The sequence below is a fragment of the Pelophylax lessonae genome, assembly GCF_965119305.1.
Source record: "Pelophylax lessonae genome assembly, chromosome: 2".
NCBI lineage: Eukaryota > Metazoa > Chordata > Amphibia > Anura > Ranidae > Pelophylax > Pelophylax lessonae.
The window spans coordinates 486355381-486383120 of record NC_138769.1 but is presented as its reverse complement, the minus strand read 5'-3'; the positions used below and the strand labels follow the sequence as shown (position 1 = coordinate 486383120).

At 40.1% G+C, this 27740-nt stretch overlaps 1 protein-coding gene across 1 annotated transcript in view; it reads right to left on the bottom strand.

Moving 5' to 3' along the window:
* Window positions 1-27740, bottom strand: part of ITGBL1 (integrin subunit beta like 1) — a 414064-nt gene that overhangs the window by 212491 nt on the left and 173833 nt on the right. Inside the window, exons 6-7 of the mRNA XM_082245389.1 lie at window positions 15604-15744; window positions 1466-1612 (exon numbers count right to left, since the gene is read on the bottom strand). Of these exons, the coding sequence (XP_082101515.1) occupies window positions 1466-1612; window positions 15604-15744 (288 nt within the window). The remainder of the gene's footprint in view (window positions 1-1465; window positions 1613-15603; window positions 15745-27740) is intronic.

Sequence of the window (27740 nt, the reverse complement as noted above, 5' to 3'; positions counted from 1 at the left end):
CTGACAATTAACACAGATGAATAGGTCTTGCTATGAGGAACTTTATAGATTCAGAAGCACTTACAATTTGTATGCCATAAATAAACTAAAGCAAAGTGGCAGATGCATCCTTCAATGCTTCTTGGATGTCTCCTTTATGTAATAAGAATTCTACCCAGCACTATATATTGTCCTATGAGCCTTAGGTAGTAAATAGTCAAAATTCTACAGCTGCAAGGTCAAAGGTTTCTTAACTAATCATGACCCGGATCAGGCACCCTTTAGGCCCTTCATGGCACCCTTTAGGCCCTGTTCACCTGTCTCAGTTTGGGATTGCGTGAAGAATCTTTGCGATTCTGCCCATGATCCCAAATAACGTGGCAACGGCAACACAACGCCAACAACAGGATTGCAAGGCAACTGCAGCAAACGGCTCCTTCACAAATCATGTGAAGTTTGTCATCCGAAAAGGAGCAAGAGCTTCTTTTCAAGGGTTAAATGTGCATAGAGCAGCCAATTCAAGGTAATGGGCTGCCCCATGTGACATGCAGAATGTCGTGAAAATAGCATGCAAAATTTTGTAGCAGGAATGCTCATTCTTGCTACGTGATAATGTGAATGGGGCCTTAAAAGTATGCAGAACTTTGAGGCACCCCAGTGTTAAATAAAAAAGCACCATCACTAGATTAGAAAACCAGTCCTGACTGTACATAGTGCAGGGGTCAGGAGTAAATGTTTCATAGAGACATAAATAAACACCAATACATAAAACACTTATACACCCATACATATAAACAACCATACACATACATTCATAAACGTACATACATAAACTTACATGCATATGTACACAAACACTCACATAGATACAGGCACACATACAAAACATACACACACACACTCACACTCACAAACCTACATGTAGCCTTTTCAAGAACCGCAGATTTACTGAACCCGGCTGACCCAGATGTCTTTCACGTTAACGTTCCCACCCTGCACTGCCAGGTGAAATTTTGGTTTATAGAGTATTGCATTGTAGAGGTTGGAAAGCAGAGCAGGTTGGTTAGGACTCTAAAACAAAGCTCCCCTCACCCTGTTGCCCCAACCCTAGGTTTGATTGGCACATAAATGCTCTGCCCACTGCTGTTGCCCTAATCAAGCTCCCACTCTGTGCTGACACACAGTTTAATGCTTCTCTGCCTATATTTTCTAACCCAGGATGCTGCAGCACCCCTGACAAATTCAGATGGCACCCCATGGTGCCACTGCATCCCAGTTGAGAAAGACTGACCTAAATAATTGTACATAATAAATGGTCAGCTTAATTTTCATTCACTGAAATGGCTTTTATTATTTCTCAATGAACAGGAAATATTAAAAAAAATAACATTTTAACAATAATTCCTGAATAACTGACTCCTTTAAGATGCGCGTGTGTATATTATATAAAGATACTATCCAGTAAACTTCAGTCACAGCCACTCACCTCGTCCAGAACATGGTTGAGAAGAGCTTCCCTGGCATTTTTTCTTGCTTTCATCTATCGACAGAGCACAGGACCGTGGGTGTTCACATTTCCTTCCAGTCCATCCCTCTTTGCAATCACATCGCCCACAGTTACATTGCCCATGACCTGTACCGGTAATCAAAAACTTCAATCAAAGCCTACTCTAAGCAAACAAAGACAAAAATGTTTGAAATGTCACACTGATATATAAAGTAATGTCATGCTGATTCATAAAATGGAACATCACTGTCAAACTTTAAAGGTTCATGCATAGATTTTGGTAAACTTTTTAAGCCAGACATTAAAGCATGGGAGAGTCAAAAAGAAAAACAAGCATTTACCTGTAAGTTGGTTTATCTTGAGAAACAAAGCTGTTTGCATCTGCTATTATTGTGCTCTGTCATGAACCTCATTTTAAAAATCTTCCAGCCTAAACATTTTGCCTTGTTTCTCTACTGTTTAGTAACTGCTATAGCTGCTAAATGCACACGCTATAATTGGATACTAGTTCTTCCACTGTCTTTTGTTCTGTGAGTACTGGCAACCATTCAAAGTCTAATGAATCAGAAGCAGCTGGAGTGCCAGTAACCAAACATAGTTTACACCTATAGTTTATTTATCAGTTTTTGTCTGGCTGGAACGAACTACAAGGTATTGTAGCTGTGCAGTACACAAAGAGCATGCAACAGAGCAGTACTGTGTGTGCATACAAATCAGGAATGTGAGCTGCTCAAGTGCTTCTTTTCCATCCATAGATTAAATACGATTATTATTATTTAAAATTATATTATATTCAGAAGCAAAATGCATTAAAAATACGCATGAAGACCAAACTACCAATATATTATATATATATATATATATATATATATATATATATATATACAGTATCTCACAAAAGTGAGTACACCCTCACATTTTTCTAAATATTTTATTATATCTTTTCATGTGACAACACTGAAGAAATGCCACTTTGGTACAATGGAAAGTAGTGAGTGTACAGCTTGTATAACAGTGTAAGTTTGCTGTCCCCTCAAAATAACTCAACACACAGCCATTAATGTCTAAACCGCTGGCAACAAAAGTGAGTACACCCCTAAGTTAAAATGTCCAAACTGGGCCCAAAGTGTTAATATTTTGTGTGGCCACCATTATTTTCCAGCGCTGCCTTAACCCTCTTGGGCATGGAGTTCACCAGAGCTTCACAGGCTGCCACTGGAGTCCTCTTCCACTCCTGCATGAGGAAATCACGGAGCCGGTGGATGTTAGAGACATTGAGCTCCTCCACCTTCCGTTTGAGGATGCCCCACAGATGCACAATAGGGTTTAGGTCTGGAGACATGCTTGGTCATTCCATCACCTTTACCCTCAGCTTTTTTAGCAAGGCAGCGGTAGTCTTGAAGGTGTGTTTGGGGTCGTTATCATGTTGGAATACTGCCCCGTGGTCCAGTCTCCGAAGAGAGGGGAGCGTGCTCTGCTTCAGTATGTCACAGTACATGTTGGCATTCATGGTTCCCTCAATAAACTGTAGCTCCCCAGTGCCGGCAGCACTCATGCAGCCTCAGACAATGACACTCCCACCACCATGCTTGACTGTAGGCAAGACACACTTGTTTTGTACTCCTCACCTGGTTGCCGCCACACACGCTTTACACCATGTGAATCAAATAAGTTTATCTTCGCCTCATCACAACACAGGACATGGTTCCAGTAATCCATGTCCTTAGTCTGCTTGTCTTCAGCAAACTTTTTGCGGGCTTTGTTGTGCATCATCTTTAGAAGAGCTTCCTTCTGGGACGACAGCCATGCAGACAAATTTGATGCAGTGTGTGGCGCATGGTCTGAGCACTGACAGGCTGACTCCCCACCCTTTAAACATCTGCAGCAATGCTGACAGCACTCATATGCCTATTTCCCAAAGACAACCTCTGAATATGACACTGAGCACGTGCACTCAACTTCTTTGGTTGACCATGGCGAGGCCTGTTCTGAGTTGAACCTGCCCTGTTAAACTGCTATATGGTCTTGGCCACCGTGCTGCAGCTCAGTTTCAGGGTCTTGGCAATCTTCTTATAGCCTAGGCCATCTTTATGTAGAGCAACAATTCTTTTTTTCAGATCCTCAGAGAGTTATTTGCCATGAGGGGCCATGTTGTACTTCCAGTGACCAGTAAAAGAGAGTGAGAGTGATAACACCAAATTTAACACACCTGCTCCCCATTCACACCTGAGACCTTGTAACACTAACGAGTCACATTGCATCGTGGAGGGAAAATGGTAATTGGGCCCAATTTGGACATTTACACTTAGGGGTGTACTCACCAGCGGTTTATAAATTAATGGCTGTGTGTTGAGTAATTTTGAGGGGACAGCAAATTTACACTGTCATACAAGCTGTACACTCACTACTTTACATTGTAGCAAAGGGTCATTTCTTCAGAGTTGTCACATGAAAAGATTTAATAAAATATTTACAAAAATGTGAGGGGTGTACTCACTTTTGTGTGTGTGTGTGTGTGTGTGTGTGTATATATATATATATATATATATATATATATATATTGTTTTTTTATATATACATATATATATATACATATACATATTATATATATATATATATATATATATATATATATATATATATATATATATATATTATATATATATATATATATATATATATATTGTAACAGGAAGTCAGCTAAATCTGGGAATGTAGTCACAGGAAGGAGATACATTTCCACCTGATTTAGAAAGTCCATTAATTAATTTAGGGTGTTGGCTACAGAGCTAGCCAGCAGGAAGTTGAAAGGCCTTCACCTGTTCAGAATGAGGGAGTTAAGGCTCTATAATTTGTTCAGAGAAAGTCCTATTGTTGGCTGCCTCCAGAAGCTGCATCCTGAAGCCATGTGGGCTGGGAGCAGGAGGACAGTCAGCGTGTGCCTCCCGACAGGATGTGTGGGCCTGGGAGAAGACCCCCCGGAGTGATGTGTGCCCGGGACGGTAACCAAGGGTGAAATCGTCTCAAAGGTGAGAAGACGAACTGTTGATGTGAAAGAAACAAAGGACTGTGTTGCCCTGTGAAGCTATTATAAAAGGACTATTGAGTGTCCGCTGGAGGACAAGGAAGTCTGCCCGACGGTAGGTTGGAGACAGACACTTAGGCAGGTTCCAGTTGTGAGAAGGTAGCCGCCCACAGAGGCAAGGATTTATTTTCTGTTTTATTTTATTTTGGATGTTTTGCTGCATACAGCCTGGTGAAGAAAACACCATTTAATAAACCACACTGTTTGTTTGCAAGCACTTGTCGGCTACCTCTCTGGGAAAACGCACCCCCCAAGGGGTCATCCACACCCGCCACCGAGCTAATCCCTCACATATGGTGGAGGATGCGGGCAGAAGCGAAGATCCCTGCAAGGAAGTGCAAATGTTTGATGAACTTTGTCTGGTGCATGAGATTGCACAATCTATGTGTGCAGGAGAGAAGATCCTGACAGAAAAAAAAAAAAAAAAAAGTGTTTTAAAGAGACAGGGGTCTCAAAATTTTTTGATGAACTTTGTTGTGTCTGGTGCAAGTGACTGCACAAACTGTGTGCGCAGGAAAAGAGATCCTGCAAGAGAGAGAAAAACTACATGTGTTGAAGAGACAGTGGTCTGAAAATTGTTTGCTGGACTGTGAAAAATTTGTTTGTGGAGTTATTGAAGATGGGGCGGTCCAAACGCCTGAAAAATGCAAAGATAGATGAAATGAGAGACCGGATTCTATGGATGGAGGGGATGTTGCCGTCTGAACCAGCCCCATCCATGCCTAAAGAGAGTCTACTAAAGAGGAAGGTTGTTGTCCCTAGCAACACTGATGAAACTGCTATGGAGACGCAGTGTGCTCAGATGAAAAGTAAACTCAAAATGGAGGAGATGTTGAAACATCTGATTATATCAAATGCAGCTCAACAGCAAGCAAATGCGGATTTTCAGCAGGGCTTTGCAGCTCAACAAAAGGCTCATCAAGAGAGCATGGCAGGCTGGAAACAGAGACGCCAGCAGCCAATGGAGGCCATCGGTTTGGAGGAAACCGAGTATGTGTGCAGGGCTGAGTTGGATGCCTTGCAACGGAAAATGGAAGAAAAGGAACAAGCCTTGGAATTGCTTAAAATGGAGCATAGAAACTTGCAGGAAACAAATGAACTACTCAAGTCTCATGTGTCACAGTGGGAAGAATCCACTGCTCTTCTTTTGGTCGAGTTGCAAAAACGCAGAGAGACTATAATGGAGAAAGATACCATCCTCATGGAAAAGGAAAGTGAAATTCAGACTTTGCAGAAGCAAAGTATGGCTGATATGTTGGAGTTGCGTAATCAGCTGGAAAAAAGTCTTCAGTCTTTGGGAGCTACAAAAATAGACCTGCAGGAGTCGCAGGAACAGAATGTTGCTCTGGAAGCGACATTGTCTCTCAGCGACAAAGAGAAAAGTGAAAGAGAGGCTAAATTACTGAGTACTGTGTATGAGCTCACTACTTTAAGCAATGTGGTAGATGAATGGCGTGCGGACTGTGAAAGTTGGAAAGGGGAAGCCCAACGTGTCCAGCAGCAGTTAAAGGAGAAAGAAGCCTGTGTGGCAGAATTACATTCTTATTCCCAGATGCTAGCCAATGAGGTGAAGGCTCTTATGCAGGGAAAAGAAGATTGTGAACATAAGAGGGAAAAAGTAGAGGCACAGCTTCTGGAATCGCAAGTCAAGGTGTCAGAAGGTGACCGATTGTGTGCTAAGCTGTCAGAGAAGGCAAACCGACTGCAGGTTGAGTTGGACAATGTTACAAATCAGCTTTCTCAAGCAGACAGCAAATCTAGAGAAATTGCGGAAGATTTTTCTATCTTGGAATCGCAGCTGCAAGACACGCAGGAACTCTTACAGGAAGAGAGGTGTCAAAGGCTGAGTTTTAGCACAAAGCTCAAACAAATGGAAGATGAGAAAAATGGCTTCCTGGAACAATTAAAAGAGGAGGCGGAAGCAAAGAAAAACCTATCAGAGCAAGTCGCAACATTGCAAGCTCAGATAGCGGATATGAAAAAACGCATGGAAGAAAGCGTTGGTTCATTACAGTGTGTTGAAGAGGTGAAAAAGAAGTTTGATCAGATGCTTGGTGAAGAGAAGACTGTGTCTGCAAAATATGCAGAAGAACGCGCCCGTGCAGAAACGGAGGTGCGTGATAACGAGAGCAAAGCCCTGTTCTTGGCTCGCTCTTTGGAGGAAGCTCTAGAGTGTAAGGCTGAACTAGAAAGTGTTAAACAGCTGCGTACAGAAATGGAAGAATTGATCAGCTCCAAGGATGATGTTGTGAAAAGCGTTCAGGAGCTAGAAAAGTCTAAGCGAGCCTTAGAACAGCAACTAGAAGAGATGAAGATTCCGTTGCAGGAACTGGAAGAGGAATTCCAGGCAACAGAGGATCTGTCCCAAAGAGGGGATAGTGTGCCTGATGCAGTTTTTAAAAGGATCAGTGTTTTGGGGTCTGTCCTGAGTGAGCCTCAGAAATGTGATGACACGTGGCTTGAATCACCCCTTTGGAATAAACCGTTCCTTCAAAAACTTCAAGCATTGGAAAATGTATCATTAGAGCTTCAGCAAACAAAGGAGCTGAGTAAGAAATGTGGTGATTTCTCAGTTCAGGCTGAAAACTTAGTGGAGAAAACTAAGGCTGTTGGTGAAAACGTGAAGCAAATGAATAAGTGCCTTTCAGGGAGTGTTTCCAAAATGGAACTGGTGAAAGACGGGTGGCAGAAGTTTGATCGTGATCTTGAGATGCATTCCATGTGGAATTCAGATAGAGAAAAAGAACTAGGTGACCTTGAGCGGTCAAATAGTTCAGCAGAAAGTGCATTGAAGAAACCTGTAAAAGAATGTGTTGCAGTTCCATGCTTCTTCACTGATGCAGAGAGGAGGTCTATAATGGATACCACCCAGATCGCTGGGTTCAACTGTGTTGTTGCCTTTGACCCCTATGTTGGTGGAAGGAAAGTTGATGATGTTCTGGTTGGCTACTTCTGTGAAGAGTTTGGCAAGAAATATAAACTGAATATCAAATCAAATAGTAGGCCTTTACTGCGACTCGCTCAGGAGGGCGAAAAGTTTAAGAAGTTGATGAGTGCAAATGCTTCAGATCTGCCTATGAATATGAAATGTTTGAATGATATTGATATCTCTGGGAAAAGGAACAGGGGTCACTTTGAAGAAATGTGTGACAGCCTGTTGTCTCAATTGGAAAATCCTCTGCACAGCATCTTAGAGCAAGCAAAGCTCAAGAAGGAAGATCATTCCCTTTTACAACAAAAAGTCAATGATTGTGTACAGCTGTATGGAGAGGCAACTCAAGTCACAGAGGGATGTCAAGAGTCCCTACTTGGAACAAAGCTTAGTGAAGCAAAGGTTCTCAAAGTTTTGTGGAAAACATTTACGGATTGCAGAGAGAGGCGTCTTAAGAATGTTGAAGACATTAAGACTAGCCCAATTGAGTTGCCTATGGATCACGGTCCTCCGTGGTGGATTGGACAGACGGTTATGAGGGACAAGCTGTCTGACATTTATGAGAAAGCTGTCAATGAAGATGACAGAAACGAGAAGGAGCGAAATGATGCCAAAAATGCAGTTGAAGAATGTGTATATGAGATGAGAGACAAACTGTGTGGCATTTATGAGAAATCCGTCAATGAAGATGACAAAACAGTTTCATCCGGAAGCTTGAGGATAATAGGAGGCTTATCAGTGAGTCAGCAGTGCTTGACACATGCGTGCCTGGAAATCTGTGTCCCAACCCTAGGGTTGAAACAAGAGGGGGGGTATGTAACAGGAAGTCAGCTAAATCTGGGAATGTAGTCACAGGAAGGAGATACATTTCCACCTGATTTAGAAAGTCCATTAATTAATTTAGGGTGTTGGCTACAGAGCTAGCCAGCAGGAAGTTGAAAGGCCTTCACCTGTTCAGAATGAGGGAGTTAAGGCTCTATAATTTGTTCAGAGAAAGTCCTATTGTTGGCTGCCTCCAGAAGCTGCATCCTGAAGCCATGTGGGCTGGGAGCAGGAGGACAGTCAGCGTGTGCCTCCCGACAGGATGTGTGGGCCTGGGAGAAGACCCCCCGGAGTGATGTGTGCCCGGGACGGTAACCAAGGGTGAAATCGTCTCAAAGGTGAGAAGACGAACTGTTGATGTGAAAGAAACAAAGGACTGTGTTGCCCTGTGAAGCTATTATAAAAGGACTATTGAGTGTCCGCTGGAGGACAAGGAAGTCTGCCCGACGGTAGGTTGGAGACAGACACTTAGGCAGGTTCCAGTTGTGAGAAGGTAGCCGCCCACAGAGGCAAGGATTTATTTTCTGTTTTATTTTATTTTGGATGTTTTGCTGCATACAGCCTGGTGAAGAAAACACCATTTAATAAACCACACTGTTTGTTTGCAAGCACTTGTCGGCTACCTCTCTGGGAAAACGCACCCCCCAAGGGGTCATCCACACCCGCCACCGAGCTAATCCCTCACAATATATATATATATATATATATATATATATACTGCTCAAAAAACATAAAGGAACACTTTGAAAACACATCAGATCTCAATGGGGAAAAATCTCATGCTGGATATCTATACTGATATGGACTGAGTATGTGTTAGGAATGAAAGAAGGCCACATCATTTGATGGAAATGCAAATAATCAACTTACAGAAGGGGAATGCTTCTAATGAGACGACGGATGGTGTCCTGGGGAATTTCCTCCCAGATCTCGACCAGGGCAACACTGAGCTCCTAAACAGACTGAGATGTAACCTGACTGAAACATAATGTCCCAGAGGTGTTCCATTAGATTTATGTCAGGCGAGCGTTGGGGTCATTCAATGGTATCAATTCCTTCACTCTCCAGGAACTGGCTGCATACTATCTCCACATTGTCATGCACCAGGAGGAACCCAGGACCCACTGCACTAGGGTTTGATAATGGGTCCAAGGATTCATCCCGATACCAAATAGCAGTCAGGGTGCCATTGTATAGCCTGTAGAGGTCTGTGCGTCACTCCATGGATATGCCTCCCCAGACCATCACTGACCCACCACCAAACTGTTTATGCTGATTGATGTTACAAGCAGGATAACCTTCGCCTTCTCTAGACCCTTTCACGTCTGTCACATGTGCTCAGGGTGAACCTGCTAATCTGTGAAAATCACAGGGTGCCAGAGGCAGACCTGCCAATTCTGGTGTTCAATGGCAAATGACACTCTAGCTTAACGGTGCCACGCCATTGTTTGGTCAGAGTTTGGTCAGAGACATTCACAGCAGTGACCTACTGGAGGTAATTTTGTAGGGCTCTGGCAGTGCTCATCCTGTTCCTCCTAGCACAAAGTAACAGATACCAGTCCTGCTGATGGGTTAAGGACTTTCTATGGCCCTGTCCAGCTCTCTTACAGTAACTGCCTGTCTCCTGGAATCTAATCCTACTGGCAATGGCACGTATTGATGTGCCATCCTGGAGGAGTTGGACTGCCTGTGCAACCTCTATAGGGTCCATGTATCGCCTCATGCTACCACCAATAGTGACACTGACCCTTGCTAAATGCAAAACTAGTGAAAAACAGCCAGAAAAGATGAATAGGGGAAAAAAATTGTCAGTGGCCTTCACCTGTGAAACCATTCCTGTTTTGGAGGTTGTGCCATTGGTGCCCATCTAGTGCACCTGTTAATTTCATTACCACCAAAGCAGCTGAAACTGATTAACAACCCCTTCTGCTACTTATAAACTTAAAAAGTGTTCCTTTAATTTTTTGAGCAGTATAAATATAAATATATATATATTTATTTATCTGGGTAGTAAGATATATGTATATATATATATATATATATATATATATATATATATATATATATATATCTCAGAGTAGTAGGGTATTCATGCAAATTATGTTTATTCATACCTACAGGTAAGCCTTTATTAAGGCCTACCTGTAGGTACAGTAAATATCTTCTAAACATACACCGTACCAAGGAAAAGATGGCTGAACAATCAGCTTAACCATAATCATCTCTATGATTATGTCCGTAAGGGAGAAGTTGCATTGCTTGTATGGCTGAATACATTTTTTTTTAGCCCAGTAACGTCGTCAGTATATGGCCTTTCTACCTTGGCAGTGCATTCTCATGGAGGATGGACAGGCTCCAAGGCCAGCATCTGACATGTTTGCAGAAGTTTAAAGCAGGGGGTCTCATATGATATATTGACTGCATTGTCTCTTCAATAAGTACAGCCAAATACTTATTCATAGTACAGTATCAATGGTAGCCATCTGTTGTGTTTCAAATTCATTCTGCAACAGGACAATGCCCCCCAAACATACAGCCAGAGTTAAGAAGAGCAATCTACAGCAAAAAGAACAGAACAAAAAGTCTGGTAAGAGGTGGTATAATCCCTACTGTGCCCTGATGTCAACATTAGTGGGTCTAGCTGGTATTACTTACAGAGACAAAATCAGCTGAGATAGCTTGACTCCACAGAACTGTTAGTTCTGTTAGATGTTTAGAGCAATCCAGCTGCCATGTAAGCAGGTTGCCAACGGTGAGTTAGTTAGCTTGGCTGGCCCAGGCTGGGAATTGGTTAAACGTGTTTCTGCAGTTTCCCGCTTTTTCTCTGAGCTCTGCCTCCTCCCACGTGTTGAAAATAAAAAGGGGGAAGGGCACTGCACAGTGAGCAGTCTGCATGGGAAGAGACACAGACAAAGCACAACATGTAATTTCCAGCTACTTCACAGAGCTGCTGGAGAAGACAAAGACACCATTGTTATGGACACTGCAATTCTGGATTCACCATTAGTGGCCTTAACCCAAAAGGAGTCTACTTATGCAGGTATGCTGGGGCAGCCGCAGCTAGAGATAGTTAGGGAAAGGACATTTTACCCTGTTGCAGATGGTATGATAAGTTTTCAGTAAAAGTTGTTCAACTTCTTTGAGCCTGGTCTAAAGTTATTCAAGGTGTGCATGTTAGATTCTGGCGTATTCCTAAAGAACTTGGGTCTGTAATAGCACTATGGGGTATGTGTAACACCACTACACACTGTTTATGTATTAGGTTGTTAATTGATAAAAAAATATTCATTGCATCACTTTATAAGTATTTTAGAACATGCCTTAAAGCTTTTTCACAGTACTGTATACACAAAAAAAATAAAAAAAATAAAATAGTTTCTTTTTTAAATATAATGTATTTCAGTATTTGTGTGTGAGTGTGTATACTCCCAAATGCATGCACAATGTATATGTGTATAACAGTGTTTTTTAACTAGGGTGCCCTTTGGGTTCCCTGGGGGGGGGTTTTCTTTAAGCATGAGACTCAGGTTACCCTGGATCAAATATGGATAGGGGGGGCTCTGTGGTCATGAGGGACTCTGATGTAATGGGGGGCTATCATGTATAGGAGAGACTCTGATGTGATGGGGGCCACTGACCTTTTGATAGGGGGAATATGTGGTGATGGGGGGCCTCTGATGTATAGGGGTGACTTTATTGCAAGGGGTGCTCATGTAAGGGAACCTCTAATGTAATGGGGGGAATCTTCCACATGAAGAGGGGCTTATGTGATGGAGGAACCTCTGATTAGAAGTTCATTTATTCAAGGTGGCTGGTGCATACTGCTGGTATAATAATACAAATCACACATTCCAGCATTTTCTACAAGGGCTGACATGATTGGCAGTATTCATGGGCTCCTGCCAGCCACTCATGTTCAATCAGTGCTATTCTAATGAAACACTACAATGCACAGCAGCCATGCATTCAGTGATGAAAACCAAAATTGAATATCAGTTTTCTATGTCCCGAGATACTTATTCAGATGAAATGTCAGGACTGTTTGTCCGTGTAAGGCTTTAGAGAGGTCTAAAACTTTACTGTTTGTCCTAGTGAGACTTTGAGTAATCAAGCTCTGCAAACTACCTATCTTATTGAAACCTAAATGCCCCAAATTGTGTATTATAACATCTTTGGTTCCATTTGCTTCTAAGAAGAACAGACATAAAAACTGATGATGGTAAGTTTATTAATATTTTCTAGGTTGCAGCTGCATCTATGACCCAATTCATTAAGGCAACACAAAGAACACGGATGATTTGCAAAGTGCAACATTTATGAGCATCCAATCAGAAATAATCTTTCACAGATGTGACTATAGTAAACTAAAATATGAGTGATTACTATGAATTGCTACATCTTGCCTCACTGAATAATCTCCATAAAGTAACACCAAAGGTTGCCAGTCAAAGCTTTCACCTTAATTTGCTTCTTCAGAAAAAATGACTACGGGTCTGTCATTACAGGCTGCTGAATGAAATATAAATTAATAATGCGCATCAAGCATTTACTCAATATTAATGACACATTACCTAACTCCTACTATGGACATGTTGTGTGTGCAAAGTATTCCCAGAATTTCTTTAAGGGTATTTCCTGCTTGCAAGACTTTAAACTACATCTGAAATGATTTTGAATAATGATTAAAACGTGCAATAAAAGATAGCCCTTTGATAATGTACTCCTGTAATTGCTTTCCATGGCTCTGCTGATGTGATGTGACAGCTCAAGTCTTGGTCTTGCTGTCCGGTGACGTCAGCAGCATAACACAAAGTAATTACCACCCTGTTATCAATGCCTTGACATTCATTTCCATCAATGATGGTCGTTTTTTTTTATCCCAACCCTCTACCAGCTGATTCATTTTTGCATGTGTGAAAAAAGTATACATTAAAAAAAGGCTTTAGTGAACATAAAATATTCAGCTTTAGTAAAAGTATGGAAATTTCCACACACTATTAAGGTAAAACAGAATTGTAACTAAAGTTGTATATAAAAAATCTTCAAGAACTTAGAAAATATGCCTAACAACCTAATTAAATAATGACATAATAGATCACTGCATGGGCCAAATTACTAAAAGAAAACATGCTGTTATGCTACATACAATGACACCATTACAAGAGAACTGTTACATTTTAGGTACTGTTCATATTCAGAAGACAGTAAATACAAGTACTGTATATTTAAATTATATAAAAAATGTTCAGAAGTCTAGCCTGTTACCTGACCACAATAGAATTAAGCCAAACCTTAAAATCTTCCAATGGAAGGCCACTTCCGAGAGGTAATTATGAGTCAAAAAGAGTGCTAAACAAAAAAAAAAATTTAAAGAGTCCAAAGTCTTTATTCTTCAACTGGTTACAACAAGCAGATGAAAGAACAGCCAATAGGTTTCGGGGGTCACAAAATCCCCCTTCATCAGGGTTGGGTGAAATGGTTTCATTTTAAATGGACTCAAAAATTCTCCTAAGTAGACTGATCTGCAGACAGAGGATGTTATAAACAACAGGTATTCACAGTAGAAGTGATCGTGCCACAGCCCTGATGAAGGAGGATTTTTTGGTCCCTGAAACTCATTGGGTGTTTTTTGCCCTGCTTGTTGTAACCAGTTAAATAATAGACTTTGGGCTCTTAAAGGTTTTTCATTTGGTGCTCTCTTTGATACATTATCTGGGGAGTCCTCGTCTTTGTGGTGAGCTGATAAATGCAAGCCAATTGGGCTTATATAATGATTTCATCCACATTTTAATAACCTTTGAAAATTCATGTCCAGGGAACCTCCAACACTTGCTCTTGGACAGGGGGGAGGCTGATAGTTTCATCACTGTTGCAGCTTTTTGGTTACAGTTTGCAATATATAATTAGTACACATTTAAAGCAAACCTGAATCCAGTGATAATGTACAATGTCCATTGATACAAATATCATTATCATCATCATTTTGTTTTTGGGACTTGCAAATGCAGAGGGGGACAAGCTGTTAATGACAGTGGTGTGCAAGGGTCTTATGACCACTGTTCTACATATGACTGCTCTATTACAACAGCGAGTGAGGAACGGACAATTTGAATGAAAACCACTGACAATTTCAGCATACCAGCTGCGCTTGGTAAAAAAATATGTAATATCTATACACAATCTATAATTAAGCTGCTAGCACAATATTGCAGAACAACAACATAAGCATACAATCAAAAAATAAAAATCATGAAAGTCCATATCCACAAAAAATAATGAAAGATGTCCAAAGTAAGTTATATATTAAAGTGCAGCTGAATGTACGTGAAGAAGCCACAACCGACACTCAATCACACTGCCTCTTACCCTCCACTTCAGACCTTCATAGCAAAGGTCAAAATGCACAGTGGCCAGCAATCCAGTGGAATCTCCAATGTCAGTGATTTCCTCTCCAGCTAATTCGATCGTCTCCACCAGGACTTATAACTCTCATATGGAAACAAAGGAAACACTCCTCATAGTGTAGAGATCCCAACTAAGTTTAATAAGTAATAGAAATAACACTCACATGATTGTTGTATAAAACTTGCATCTCTGTATAAAACAACCGGCGTTTCTATACAGCAAGATGACCACCGGGTCCCAGCATGCAATGGTGTCGTACTGGTGGAGACGATCAAATCAGCTGAAGAGGAAATCACTGACATTGGAGATTCCACTGGATTGCTGGCCACTGCGCATTTTTACCTTTGTTACGAGGGTCTGGAGTGGAGGGTAAGAGACAGTGTGATCGGATGTCGGTGGTGGCTTCTTCACGTACATTCAACTGCACTTTAATAAATAACTTACTTTAGACATCTTTCATGGATTTTTGTGGATATGGACGTTTATGATTTTGATTTTTTTGATTGTATAGTGCTGCACCATCATTTATTTAAGCATATACACAGGGTGCAGAAAAAAAGTCTACTAGCACCAGTGGTAAGCACTCACTATGATTTTTTTTCTCTTTTTTTTATAGATGTAAACTTTTATCACTTGTTTTAGGCTGCAGATGGATACCTGCAGTGTTGCTCAATTAACTCTGTGGGGAGCAATATTCATGTTAATTTATTTATTTTAACTATGAATTGTTTGAAACCTTGTTGTCGTTATTGAAAGTGCAGATCTGTAAAGTCACATTTATAGTTAATATATTCCAATGTTATCGAATACATTTTGCTGTTGGCCCAAACTTTGCTAATCCAGTCACTATATTTTGCAGCGAAAGTTCCTTACCTGAGCAGAAGTCATCAGAGTACCTGTCATACACAGATTTACAGTTTCTTTCATCACACTCACAGGTGTCACCATGAATATCTCCCCAGTCACCTGTTGGGTCCACATCATGACAGGTACATTCGCCACATACACACGTTCCTTAAGCAAAAATAAAAGAAAACAAATTATTTCTGATTGATCTTTTTTCTGTTACATGTTTTGATTACTTGAATAAAGCACCTTTGTGTGAAAAAAAAAAAAATTATTTCAATAGTAAATGGCATGGAAAATGCCTTGATCGTCTTTGCATATTAGATGCCATTTTATGGCAGGATAAAGCATCACTTTTTTTTAAAATGAATCACAATAGTTGTATAATTATATAACCTAACGTTGAACTCTAGGAAGGTATGAAAGACATGTGGCTCACTAAAGTGCATCATTAAATATATATTTTTATCTGAAAGTACCTGAATTTGATTTAGTATAAGCCCCTTGAAATCCCCTGTACTGCAGAGCCCCAACCTGGGAGAGAAAGCCCTTTCTACCTCAGTGCTAATGTGCTAACAAGGAAATTGCTGATAGAAGGAGAGCGCAGGGTAACAATTAAGAGCCACTGTGGGAGGACCACTCTTGATGTAGCTTTGTAATTCTTTTTAACCACTTGCCGTCTTTTTACTAGAGCTCTACTGCGGCAAAGTGGTTCGTTATCTTCTGGCGACGTAAACCTACATCGCCAGACACTCTACTTTCTCGGTGGCGCGCACGCGCCACGGGAGGCTCGTTCCCGCTGTATTCAGTCACAGCGGGAGTTGGGCCAGGGGAGGAGCAGCGGCGATCGCCGCTGCTCTTCCCCGATCGTCGGGGAATCGAGTCTGGAGATCCACCCGCTTGTGTAAACAGAGCGGGCGGATCTCCTAAGTGACAGGCAGGGTCAGATTGTAGGGTTCAGCATAGCTGAACCTGCGATCTGTCCTTGTGTCACATAGTCACCTCCCCCCACACATGTCAGAAAGCACCAGGCATACATTAACCCCTCCCTCTCCAATAAAATTAACCTCTTCCCTGCCAGTGTCATTTTTACAGTAACAGTGCATATTAATAGCACTGATTACTGTAGTAATGTCACTGGTACCCCCAAAAGTGTCAAAAATGTCAGTCAAGGGTCCGATCTGTCTGCCGCAATGTCGCAGTCCCGCAAAAAAAATCGCAGATCGCCACCATTACTCGTTAAAAAAACAAACACCAAAAATGACAGAAATCTTTCCCTTAGTTAGTAAACGCAATAACTTTTGCGCAAACCAATCAAAATACGCTTATTGTGATTTATTTTACCAAACATAGGTAGCAGAAAACAAATTGGCCAAAAATTTAAAAAAATTTAGATTTTTACATTTTTTTGGGGGGGAATTTCATATAAAAAATGTGAAAAATATTGTTATTTTTTCAAAATTTACGCTCTTTTTTTGTTTATAGCGCAAAAAGTAAAAATCGCACAGGTGATCAAATACCACCAAAAGAAAGCTCTGTTTGTGGGAAAAAAAGGACGTAAATTTCGTTTGGGTACGGCATTGCATGACCGTGCAATTGTCAGTTAAAGTCGCACAGTGCCGAATCGCAAAAAGTGGCCCAGACGTAAGACAGCAAAATCCTCCGGTGGGAAAGTTGTTAATTATTGGGAATACATTAAGGATGAATGGGAATATGCTAATATGAGCAAAACACAGAAAACTCAAAGGGAAGGAACACACCAAAATGGTAACAGGAAGATATCACTTCTGTTGTTTCCAGGATACAGTGTATAAAAAAGCTAGCAAATCACTTGACCCTCATCTTTCAGCCAATGCTGAGAGCACTTTTTGAATAATTGGCATATCATCTTCAACATTACAGAACATGTCTGGCTTGATGTGACTAACCTTTTTCACCAACTCTCCCTCATTGTATCCTTTCTACTTCACTAGTTACATAAATAATATATACATATATATTATATAAAAAGCAAAGAGGAAAAAAATAAATAAAGAAAATAAAAATATATGGCTTTTCCATCTTATCACTTTCAATGCAACTTTATTCAAAATTTTGCCTTACCATAAGCTAACCAATTTAGCCAAAAATATCATATTAAAAGACATCTTCTTTAGGATAAGAAGATCACTGTTGAAACAAAGCCAATGTGGTAAGTTTGACAAACCTCATATGTTTTTTTTTAATGATCAATAAATGTTTGATAATACTGAACAGGTTCAGATCTGTGCATCTGGCAGATATTCTTACTCAACAAAGCTCCACTCCTACACGTCGCATTCTCATGGAGGACCCTCTGAGGAAGCTCTTACGAATGCAGAACATAAGGAGGACCTTCTGAGGAAGCCCTCGCAGACCCAATATCTAAGGGGCGGAGCTAAGTTGACATCATCAAGCTAGTACTGTCACCCTCTGGCTGATGATCTCTCTAGTCACTGGAATCTTCTGGCTGAAAATCTCTGCAAATAGGGGTAGTTGGCTTCAAGACATTGCATGGATAAGTAAAATATCAAGCTGGATGGATGGATGAAATTAATTTTAAAAGAAACATATTTATGCTTTGTCCTGTGTGTGTGTAATTATAGTGTTGTGGATGTGATTAGTAAATAAAATGGAGAGCACTGTTTTGGTGTGCTGGTTCTAATTATCCCATGCATAGTTGGTGCTGGGAAGGAAGGTTTCTTTTAACCCTACGTGATACTGGTCCACAAGTCAAATATGAATGCAGAGGAATTTAACCCTTGTGTTTCTATCAAGCATGGTTTTACCTCCAGAAATGTAAGAGGTATTCATTTGAGGTGAGCTCTTTGGCTGGCACTTGGTGGAAAAGAGAAAAATGGGTTTGGGAGCCATGCACATCCACTTTTTGGATGATGTACTCACACCGTGGACTGTGGGACTGCATTTTATGGTCTTTGTTCATTTATTTATTTTGATATTTGAATTCCATTGTCAGTTTTTTTTTTTAGACCATATTTGATACAAAAAAATATTTTTATTTATGGAAGTTGTAAGAGTGCCCACATTGATTATATTAGTCACATAATTTGGCTTCATACGCATTGATTATCGAAGATGGTTGGGATAGTGTTGCACTGTTTTATTTGTTATTTCATACAGTAAATCCCTTGCTAAACAATAACCCACCAAATACTCTGCCATACTGAGATGTAACATGTTGAAAGAAGACTTACAATGTGTAAATCCCTGATACTAGGCCTTGAAGGCACAAATTGCTTCCTACATCCAAACGTTTTACAAAGAATTTGCTTTGTGTTATGTTGCAGTGTTTCTGCAGCAATGATTTCCAGAGCTTCAGTGTTTTTACTGATAAGCAGCACAGTTCTGGGAAAGTCTCATTTTTAAACCTAGGGACATGCAGTATTCCTAGTTGTGGAACTCCGTCACTCTGTGACATGGCTGTGTTGATAAACAAAGTGCCAAGTGGTCCCCATTGCTGTACTGACAAGGTGATCACATGGCTTTGTTGAAAAGTTCCAGCATACACTGTTAGCATTTATAGACTCTCAGATAGAGAGCTGGCTCTCTATCTGAAGGTCCTCAGGCACAAATGTTGGTGTACACTAGGAATTAGGGACTTTCCACTGTCCTGGGTATGTGTAAAAGCACATATTATAACACATTTTTGGACACTGATTCTTTTTACACTCTGCCTGTAAGCACAAAATTCCTTGTGCGAAACAGGATTATATGTTTTGCTGTCTCTCAGAATTTACTGAGATAACACGGACAGGCATGAAGTGACATAGCTAAACATTAATATCTGTGAAAGTGATAAGAAAAAGCTGAATCACACAATGAAAAGTATTTGAAAAACAGAAACTGAGCTCTTGTAAAGTACTGCAGTTTTTAAAGTTTTATACCCACTGTTAAATAGAACAAACCAATAACAGTATTTCTTTATTATACTGTAAATAAAGCAGGAAAAACATTATTTAAAATGTGTCGGCAGTATTTAACTACAGACTATGGGTCCCTTATATTGGGCAGACTTGCTATCAGATGTGTTGTGTGCTATAGAACTATGAAATGTTAATGCACATTTGCATTCTTTTTTTCTGCTCAAATGAAACAACAAGAACACGGGGACTTGACAACATAAATTATAAGATATCATTGTGAGATTATTTAAAAGAAAACCTCTAGCAAATGTAGCACTATCGAAGTGTGCTGGCATATAATGGGCTCTGGTACAATAAAATAAAGTTAGTAGGATGGGAGTTTGTTTTCTTTGCCACCTGTGAGAGACCTTGCCTTAAGGGCTCCTTTACACTTGCTTCAAAACATGGCTTCAGACACGCTTTTTTTAGAGCCTTCTGAATGCCAGTCAAATGCTCCTGTCACAAAAAAAAATGGTTAGCTTACAGTCCTGTTTACACCTTGTGTTTGCTTTGCTTCAAAAAAATATACCCCGTGTCACTTTAGTGGTGCTTCAAAGCATCTTTCAAAGCCTTCATAGAAGTCTATGACAAAGCTCGCTTAAAGCACCTGAAGCTTTTGAGAGGCTTTTATACAGCCTTAGCTTCACTTTTTTTTGGGAGAAATCGCAGGTATGAGATATCAACACTCACACAGGGCATCTGCCAAGCTTCAATAAAGCTTTAAAAAAGCACCACCGAAGCATCATCAAAGCACCACCGAAGCATCACCGAAGCATTAAAAACACATAAAAAAAGCATGTTGAAGCGGTAGGTGCTTAGGTGTGTGTTGAAGCCAAAGCAAGTGTAAATCAGGCCTTAAACACACTAGGCAAATGGAGGATGGGACTGCAAACTTTAATACCAACACTCAATGTAACACACATATAAGGTAAGAAATAAGCAGGGTAAATGATAACTCTTATCAAATAGACTTTATTTAAACACTGGCCAGTGGGTAAACTTTCCACAAAGTCTGCTGGCAGTGGGGCCCTTTAAAGGTAGGTAGATAGGTAGGTAGGTATTTTACACACAGGTATTTCTTATCCATAAGGGTAAAGGTGTTCTTGCAAAAAAAACAACAGTAAGAGTGTGTTCCTAATCACCCCCACACCACTCAGTGTCCCTGATCACTGCCACACCAGTCATATTGTCCCTGATCACTGCCACACCGGTCAAATTGTCCCTGATCACTGCCACACCAGTCAAATTGTCCCTGATCACCTCCAGACCAGTTACAGTGTCCCCAAATCACTACCAAACCAATTACAGTGGCCCTAATCACTTCCACAGTCCACAGTGTCCTTGATGACTGCCACCTCAGTTACAGTGTGTCTGATTACTGCCACACAAATCACTGCCCTAATCATCTCCACAGTCATATTGTCTCTAATTACTGCCACACCAGTTACAGTGTCCCTGATCACTGCTGCCACACTAGTCTCCAGTGTTACCAGATAAGTGCAAGCCAGCAAAAGTTTTCCTGGTCACTGCCACACCAGTGCAGTGGTGCCTTTGCCTGTGGCCTGTACTAACCCTAGCCTATTTATTGACCAAATTTCTGCTTGCTGCCTGTATGTCCAACTGACTATGTTCTTGTGAAACAACAGTCCCATCCATCCCCTGTGGAAAACTGCACTTCTGGAACCACAGGAACTCTTGTGTTCTTTCTTTCTTTACATGACATTCCAGGGACAGCCATGTAGTAGTAGGCTAGGCTTGCTTGGCATACTGAAACTGAGACTGCTATAGGTGACACTACACTAAATCATATTATCTGACCACTTGTATAGAGGCAACCATTACTGTACAATGGTTTTGATACAATTTGGTTGTCTGATACATAATCAGTCCAGACAGTGATAAAGTCACACACACGTGGTATTGCTATACTCTGTCTAATATGGGTCTATAATGTTTATTGATTTACAAAGAACTTGATATTAATCATGTAATTAACTAGGATACTGTAGTTTAAAGGTAATCATTCCGTGGTACATATATATATATATGTATGTATATATATATATATATATATATATATATATATATATATATATATATATATATATGGCTTATATAGGCTTACCTGTAGGTATAAATAAACAAAATTTGCATGAAGACCCCACTACTACTGATATATATATACCCTACTACCCAGATAAATAAATATATATACAGTATACCCACAGTATCTCACAAAGGTGAGTACACCCCTCAATTTTTTGTAAATATTTTATTATATCTTTTCATGTGACAACACTGAAGAAATGACACTTTGCTACAATGTAAAGTAGTGAATGTACAGCTTGTATAACAGTGTACATTTGCTGACCCCTCAAAATATCTCAACACGCAGCCATTCATGTCTAAACCGCTAGCAACAAAAGTGAGTACACCCCTAAATGAAAATGTCCAAATTGGGCCCAATTAGTAATTTTCCCTCCTCTGTGTCATGTGACTCGTTAGTGTTACAAGGTCTCAGGTGTGAATGGTGAGAAGGTGTGTTAAATTTGGTGTTATGACTCTCACTCTCTCATACTGGTCACTGGAAGTACAACATGGCACCTCATGGCAAAGAACTCTCTGAGGATCTGAAAAAAAATAATTGTTGCTCTAAATGAAGATGGCCTAGATTATAAGAGGATTGCCAAACCCCTGAAACTGAGCTGAAGCACAGTGGCCAAGACCATACAACGGTTTAACAGGACAGGTTCCACTCAGAACAGGCCTCACCATGTTCAACCAAAGAAGTTGAGTGCACATGCTCAGCATCATATCCAGAGTTTATCTTTGAGAAATAGACGTATAAATGCTGCCAGCATTGCTGCAGAGGTTGAAAGGATTGGGGAGTCAGCCTGTCAGTGCTCAGACCATACACTGCATCAAATTGGTCTGCATGGCTGTTTTCCCAGAAGGAAGCCTCTTCTAAAGATGATGCACAAGAAAGCCTGCAAACAGTTTGCTGAAGACAAGCAGACTAAGGGCAAGGATTACAGTCTCTGGTCTGATGGACATTTTCACTTAGGGGTGTACTCACTTTTGTTGCCAGCGGTTTAGACATGAATGGCTGTGTGTTGAGTTAATTAGGGGACAGCAAATTTACACTGTTATACAAGACCTACTTTACATTGTAGCAAAGTGTCATTTCTTCAGTGTTGTGAGATACTATATATATATATATATATATATATATATATATATATACACACACATATATTCTATGTGCTTCTCTTCTGCATGCTGCATCTTCTGCATTCTGTGATCTTTCTGACCTTACCACTTATGCTTACATTCCTTACCTCATAATAAATGGTTAAATTTTTTTAATTTGGGATCCCCTGATTTGGGTTATTTTTGCCAAAGAAATGTAGCAGAATGCAATAAGATAAATAAGATTATTTATTTTCAAAATGTTATACCAGAAAGTAAGAAACATTATATATATATATATATATATGTATGAAAAGATAAATGATCTGAAGCATCACAGCAACCACCTCCATCCCTAATATTGTATACAACAGGGGGGGGGGCGTAAGGATAGTGGGACTTTATATGAGGTAGGTTGCTATTGCAGATATCCAAATGGAAATAAAAATAAAATAGTTTCAGAATATTCGTTTATTTGTCATTCGTGCAGCAAGAATTAAACTAATATTCTGAAACGATTTTATTTTTATTTCCATTTGGATATCTGCAATAGCAACCTACCTCATAGAAAGTCCCACTATCCTTACGCCCCCCCTGTTGTATATTATATATATATATATATATATATATATATATAGCAAAGAAAAAAAACCCAGTGGTAATTAAATACCACCAAGAGAAAACTCCATTTGTCACAAAAATTATACAAATTTTCATTTGGGTACAGTATTGCATGATTGAGTCAAAATGTGACAGTACTGAAAGCTGAAAAATGGTCTGGGCAAGAAGGGGGTAAAAGTGTGTGGGCTAGAGTAGGTTAAGATCTGGCCAAAATCTGAAAACCTTCTTATTTCTTACAGTATTTATTAGAGAACTAAGAAAAAAGTCACATGTAAATAAATGGGCTAGCTTCAATGTTCATGTTAAGTTCTACGATGTGTTTAACTACTGATTGCTGATAAAGTAGAGTTCTATAGAGTAGACCTCTTTATGACAGTTTTGTGTGTTTACAGTCCTCAGATGGCCACAAAACAGTGGAATGACCCTGATATCTGGAATATTAATTCAGAGAAAAGAACAGCTGTGTTGGGTGGATGGATCATGATCCATGACTGATAATAGCTGTCAGTTACAGTTTAATTATGCTTCATCAGAGGAAGCTAGTAAAGTGTTGGTAGTCTACTTATTATAAAACAGCAGTTATAAAGTTTATTATCACATTTATTACAAAAATTCAAAGTATGTATGATATACTATATATACTAAATAGCCCAATATATTAAATATCAGTGTGGCAATATTGTGTTAATGTAAACTTTTTTTTTTTTTTTTTTTTTTTTACAGTACAAAGTGAGGTTTACTTTTACTAAGAAATTAACTTTAAAAATCAAATTTATAGACAAATTGTACTAATTGTAAATTTATTGTTAACTGTTTTGTTGTTTTGATGAAAATGCTGAGATCTACTATTGAGATACTGAGATCTTTTAATCTTTAAAATTTAGAATTTATAACCTTGCATGCTTAAAGTAGATCTGTAGTGGAATGTCAATCTATTTATCATGTTTTGATGCAGGCCCAGGCCCCTATATCCCCCTTTGCTTGCTCTGTAATCAGGGGAGCTGAGACTGATTGCCAGGGTATGTCCATAACTCCACAGCCTGGGGATGTGATTGTTTCCCCCGCCTCTGTGAAGAACCTTCCAGAACGTAGGGTGGGAAATTCTAATGCCTAGGATGGATATGTTGCCATGCTCTGGCCAATCCCTGGGAGGGGTGCCCAGTAGATGGTTAAAGAGGTGGTACATTGGCTGGAGTTCTGGTCAGATGGTCTTTTCCCCAAGAGGTAACTTATCTGTGAGCTTCAGGGGGTTGTTTGCCCCTGGAACTTTCCTGAGCTGGATGATGGACTCCTCACCTATGGACGGAGCCTATGAACTTGCCCTGCTCTAGGATCTGTAAGTATAGTCTAATCCCTGTGCCACAAACTAGTCATGGTCCTAAGCCATGGATGTGAGGACTGTTTTAAGTCTGCTTATTTATGCTACCAACTTCCCTTATGGTCCCCAGTTGAAAAGGCTTAGACTGCTCCAGTCTGCCTCTATATGCTACCAATTTACCCCAGCTGTAGGAACTGGGACTGTTTTAGTCCATCATTGTCTGTGCTGAACTTTGTCTCATGGTCCCCAGATGTAAGTGAAATACTGTGTTACTGCTGCTTTGAGAGAAAAGTGTCCTCTGCAGAACTGTTCTCAAGCATTTTGGAGTATCCCATTCCTCATTGTCCTGCTGCTACAAGTTTCTTCATCAATAAATACTGAAAAGACATCCCCTAGACTGTTTACTGAGCTGGGGTGAATGGATAGTGGCTGTGTGTCTGGCTGCCTCTGCATTGTTTGGCAAAGAACCTGTTAAATATACAGCAGGCCCTTTGGGGGTAGCACTACACCCCTTTAACTACAACTCCCTGAGTTCCTGGACATGCTCATGAAAGATCATTTTTATCTGCTTACCTCCTTCAGCAGCTCAGAGAGGCCAACTTTGAAGAGGCAGTGGTAGCTGGGCAAATTATTTGCAGCCAGATGAGAGGCCCCCCACTGTCAGTACCAATGTGTTGGCAAGAGTATCATAGCTCGCAGCTTCTCTAAAAGGACCCAGCTACTGTGGGGAGATCATCCTCAATTGTTACCAAACTACTATAGCTCCAGTGAGATGGCCCGTCGTCCTCAGTATTTGGATCCCTCCAGCTATATGCCTGTGTTACCAGAGCTATTCTAAACTTCACTGAGAGGGATGCTGTTTATCAGGATAATCAAAAGTAGCTGTAAGTGTACAGAACTGTTTTACTGGATTTTCAGCTAGACTCTCTGTTGCTATAGAGTTTTATAGAGACTTTGCTATGCAGTCACAAGTTAAGACTTTATGCAAACTCACTGCAAAGTATATTTCCATGGGTAATAAATTTAAAAGGCTAAAAATAAAACCTTTTTGGAAAAAAAAATAAAACCTATGTGGCTCACGGCCAAAGTTAAAAAAGCTATAGATAAAAAGAAAAGAGCTTTTAAAAAAATATAAAAATGAAGGAACACTATCATTGTTTAATTGTTACAAAGAATATAACAGAATATGGAGAAAAGGAAATCAAGGGCGCAAAAATTCTAAATAAACGACAGATTGCAAAAGATAGTAGGACAAACCCCAAAAAAATTATTCAAATATATTAACAGTATAAAGGTTAGGTCTGAGCATGTAGGCCCTTTAAAAAATAATCAGGAGTGGGTGACTGGGGACAAAGAGAAGGCAAATTTATTAAATACTTTCTTCAGCTCTATATATACAAAGGAGCATGGGGGAGCTCATGACCATGAGGATGGTATTGACACAGCCCCAAATGATCCACAATGGCTCAAAAGTGATATGGTCCAGAAATATTTAGACAGAATAAGGGAGGATAAAGCGCCCGGACCAGATGGCATCCACCCACGCATCCTAAAAGAATTGAGCGCTTTAATTTCAAAGCCTTTGTTTCTAATTTTTAGGGACTCTTTAAGGACTGGAATAGTACCACTGGATTGGCGTAGGGCCAATGGGGTGCCTATATTTAAAAAGGGATCAAAGTCTTTGCCAAGTAACTATAGACCTGTTAGTTTAACTTCTATAGTCGGGAAGATACAGGAGAGTTTAATAAAAGACCACATAGATGAGTTCTTGCTGGAAAAAAATATTTTAAGCAACAGACAGCATGGATTCATGAAAGACAGAAGTTGTCAAACAAACCTGATTTCTTTTTATGAGGAGGTAAGTAAAACCTTGGACAGAGGGGTGGCTGTGGACGTGGTCAACTTGGATTTTGCAAAAGCGTTTGACACAGTTCCCCACACACGGCTAATGTGTAAGGTAAAGTCTACTGGCTTGGAAAGATCAGTTTGTAATTGGATAGAAAACTGGCTAAAAGATAGAATTCAGAGAGTAGTGGTTAATGATTCTTACTCTGAATGGTCTAAGGCTATCAGTGGTGTACCCCAAGGTTCAGTGTTGAGACGCTTACTTTTTAATAACTTTATAAATGATATAGGGTCTGGGATTAAAAGTACCATTTCAGTCTTTGCAGATGACACCAAGCTTTGCAGTGGAATAACTTCTTTACAGGATGTCGCTAACTTACAAGCTGACCTCAATGCACTGTTTCATTGGGCAACTATGTGGCAAATGAGGTTTAATGTTGATAAATGTAAAGTTATGCACATGGGGGCTTAGAATAGGCATGCATCATACATACTAGGTGGAGTAGAACTGGGGGAATCCATAGCGGAGAAGGATCTGGGTGTTCTGGTAGATCATAAGCTTAATAATAGCATGCAATGCCAAGCTGGGGTTTCCAAAGCAAGGAAAGTCCTTTTTGTATTAATAGAGGCATGGACTCCAGAGAGAGAGATATCATTTTGCCCCTGTACAAATCATCAGTAAGACCTCATCTGGAATATGCAGTTCAGTTTTGGGCACCATTTCTTAAAAAGGATATCGGGGAACTGGAGAAAGTGCAGAGAAGGGCAACCAAACTGATAAGAGGCATGGAGAAGCTCAGCTAAGAGAGAAAAGATTAGAAGAACTGAATTTATTCTCTCTTGAGAAGAGGCGATTAAGGGGGATATGATCAACATGTATAAATACATAAGGGATCCATATAGTGAACTTGGTGTTGAGTTGTTCACTTTAAGGTCAACACAGAGGACAAGGGGGCACTCTTTACGTCTAGAGGAAAACAGATTTCGTCTCCAAATACGGAAAGGTTTCTTCACCGTAAGAGCTGTGAAAATATGGAATAGACTCCCTCCAGAGGTGGTTCTGGCTAGCTCACTAGATTGCTTTAAAAAAGGTCTGGATTCTTTCCTGGGTGTACTTAATATAAGTGGGTACTAACATTTTTTTAGGTAAAGTTGATCCAGGGAATATCCGATTGCCTCTCGGGGGATCAGGAAGGAATTTTTTTCCCCTGCTGTAGCAAATTGGATCATGCTTTGCTGGGGGTTTTTTT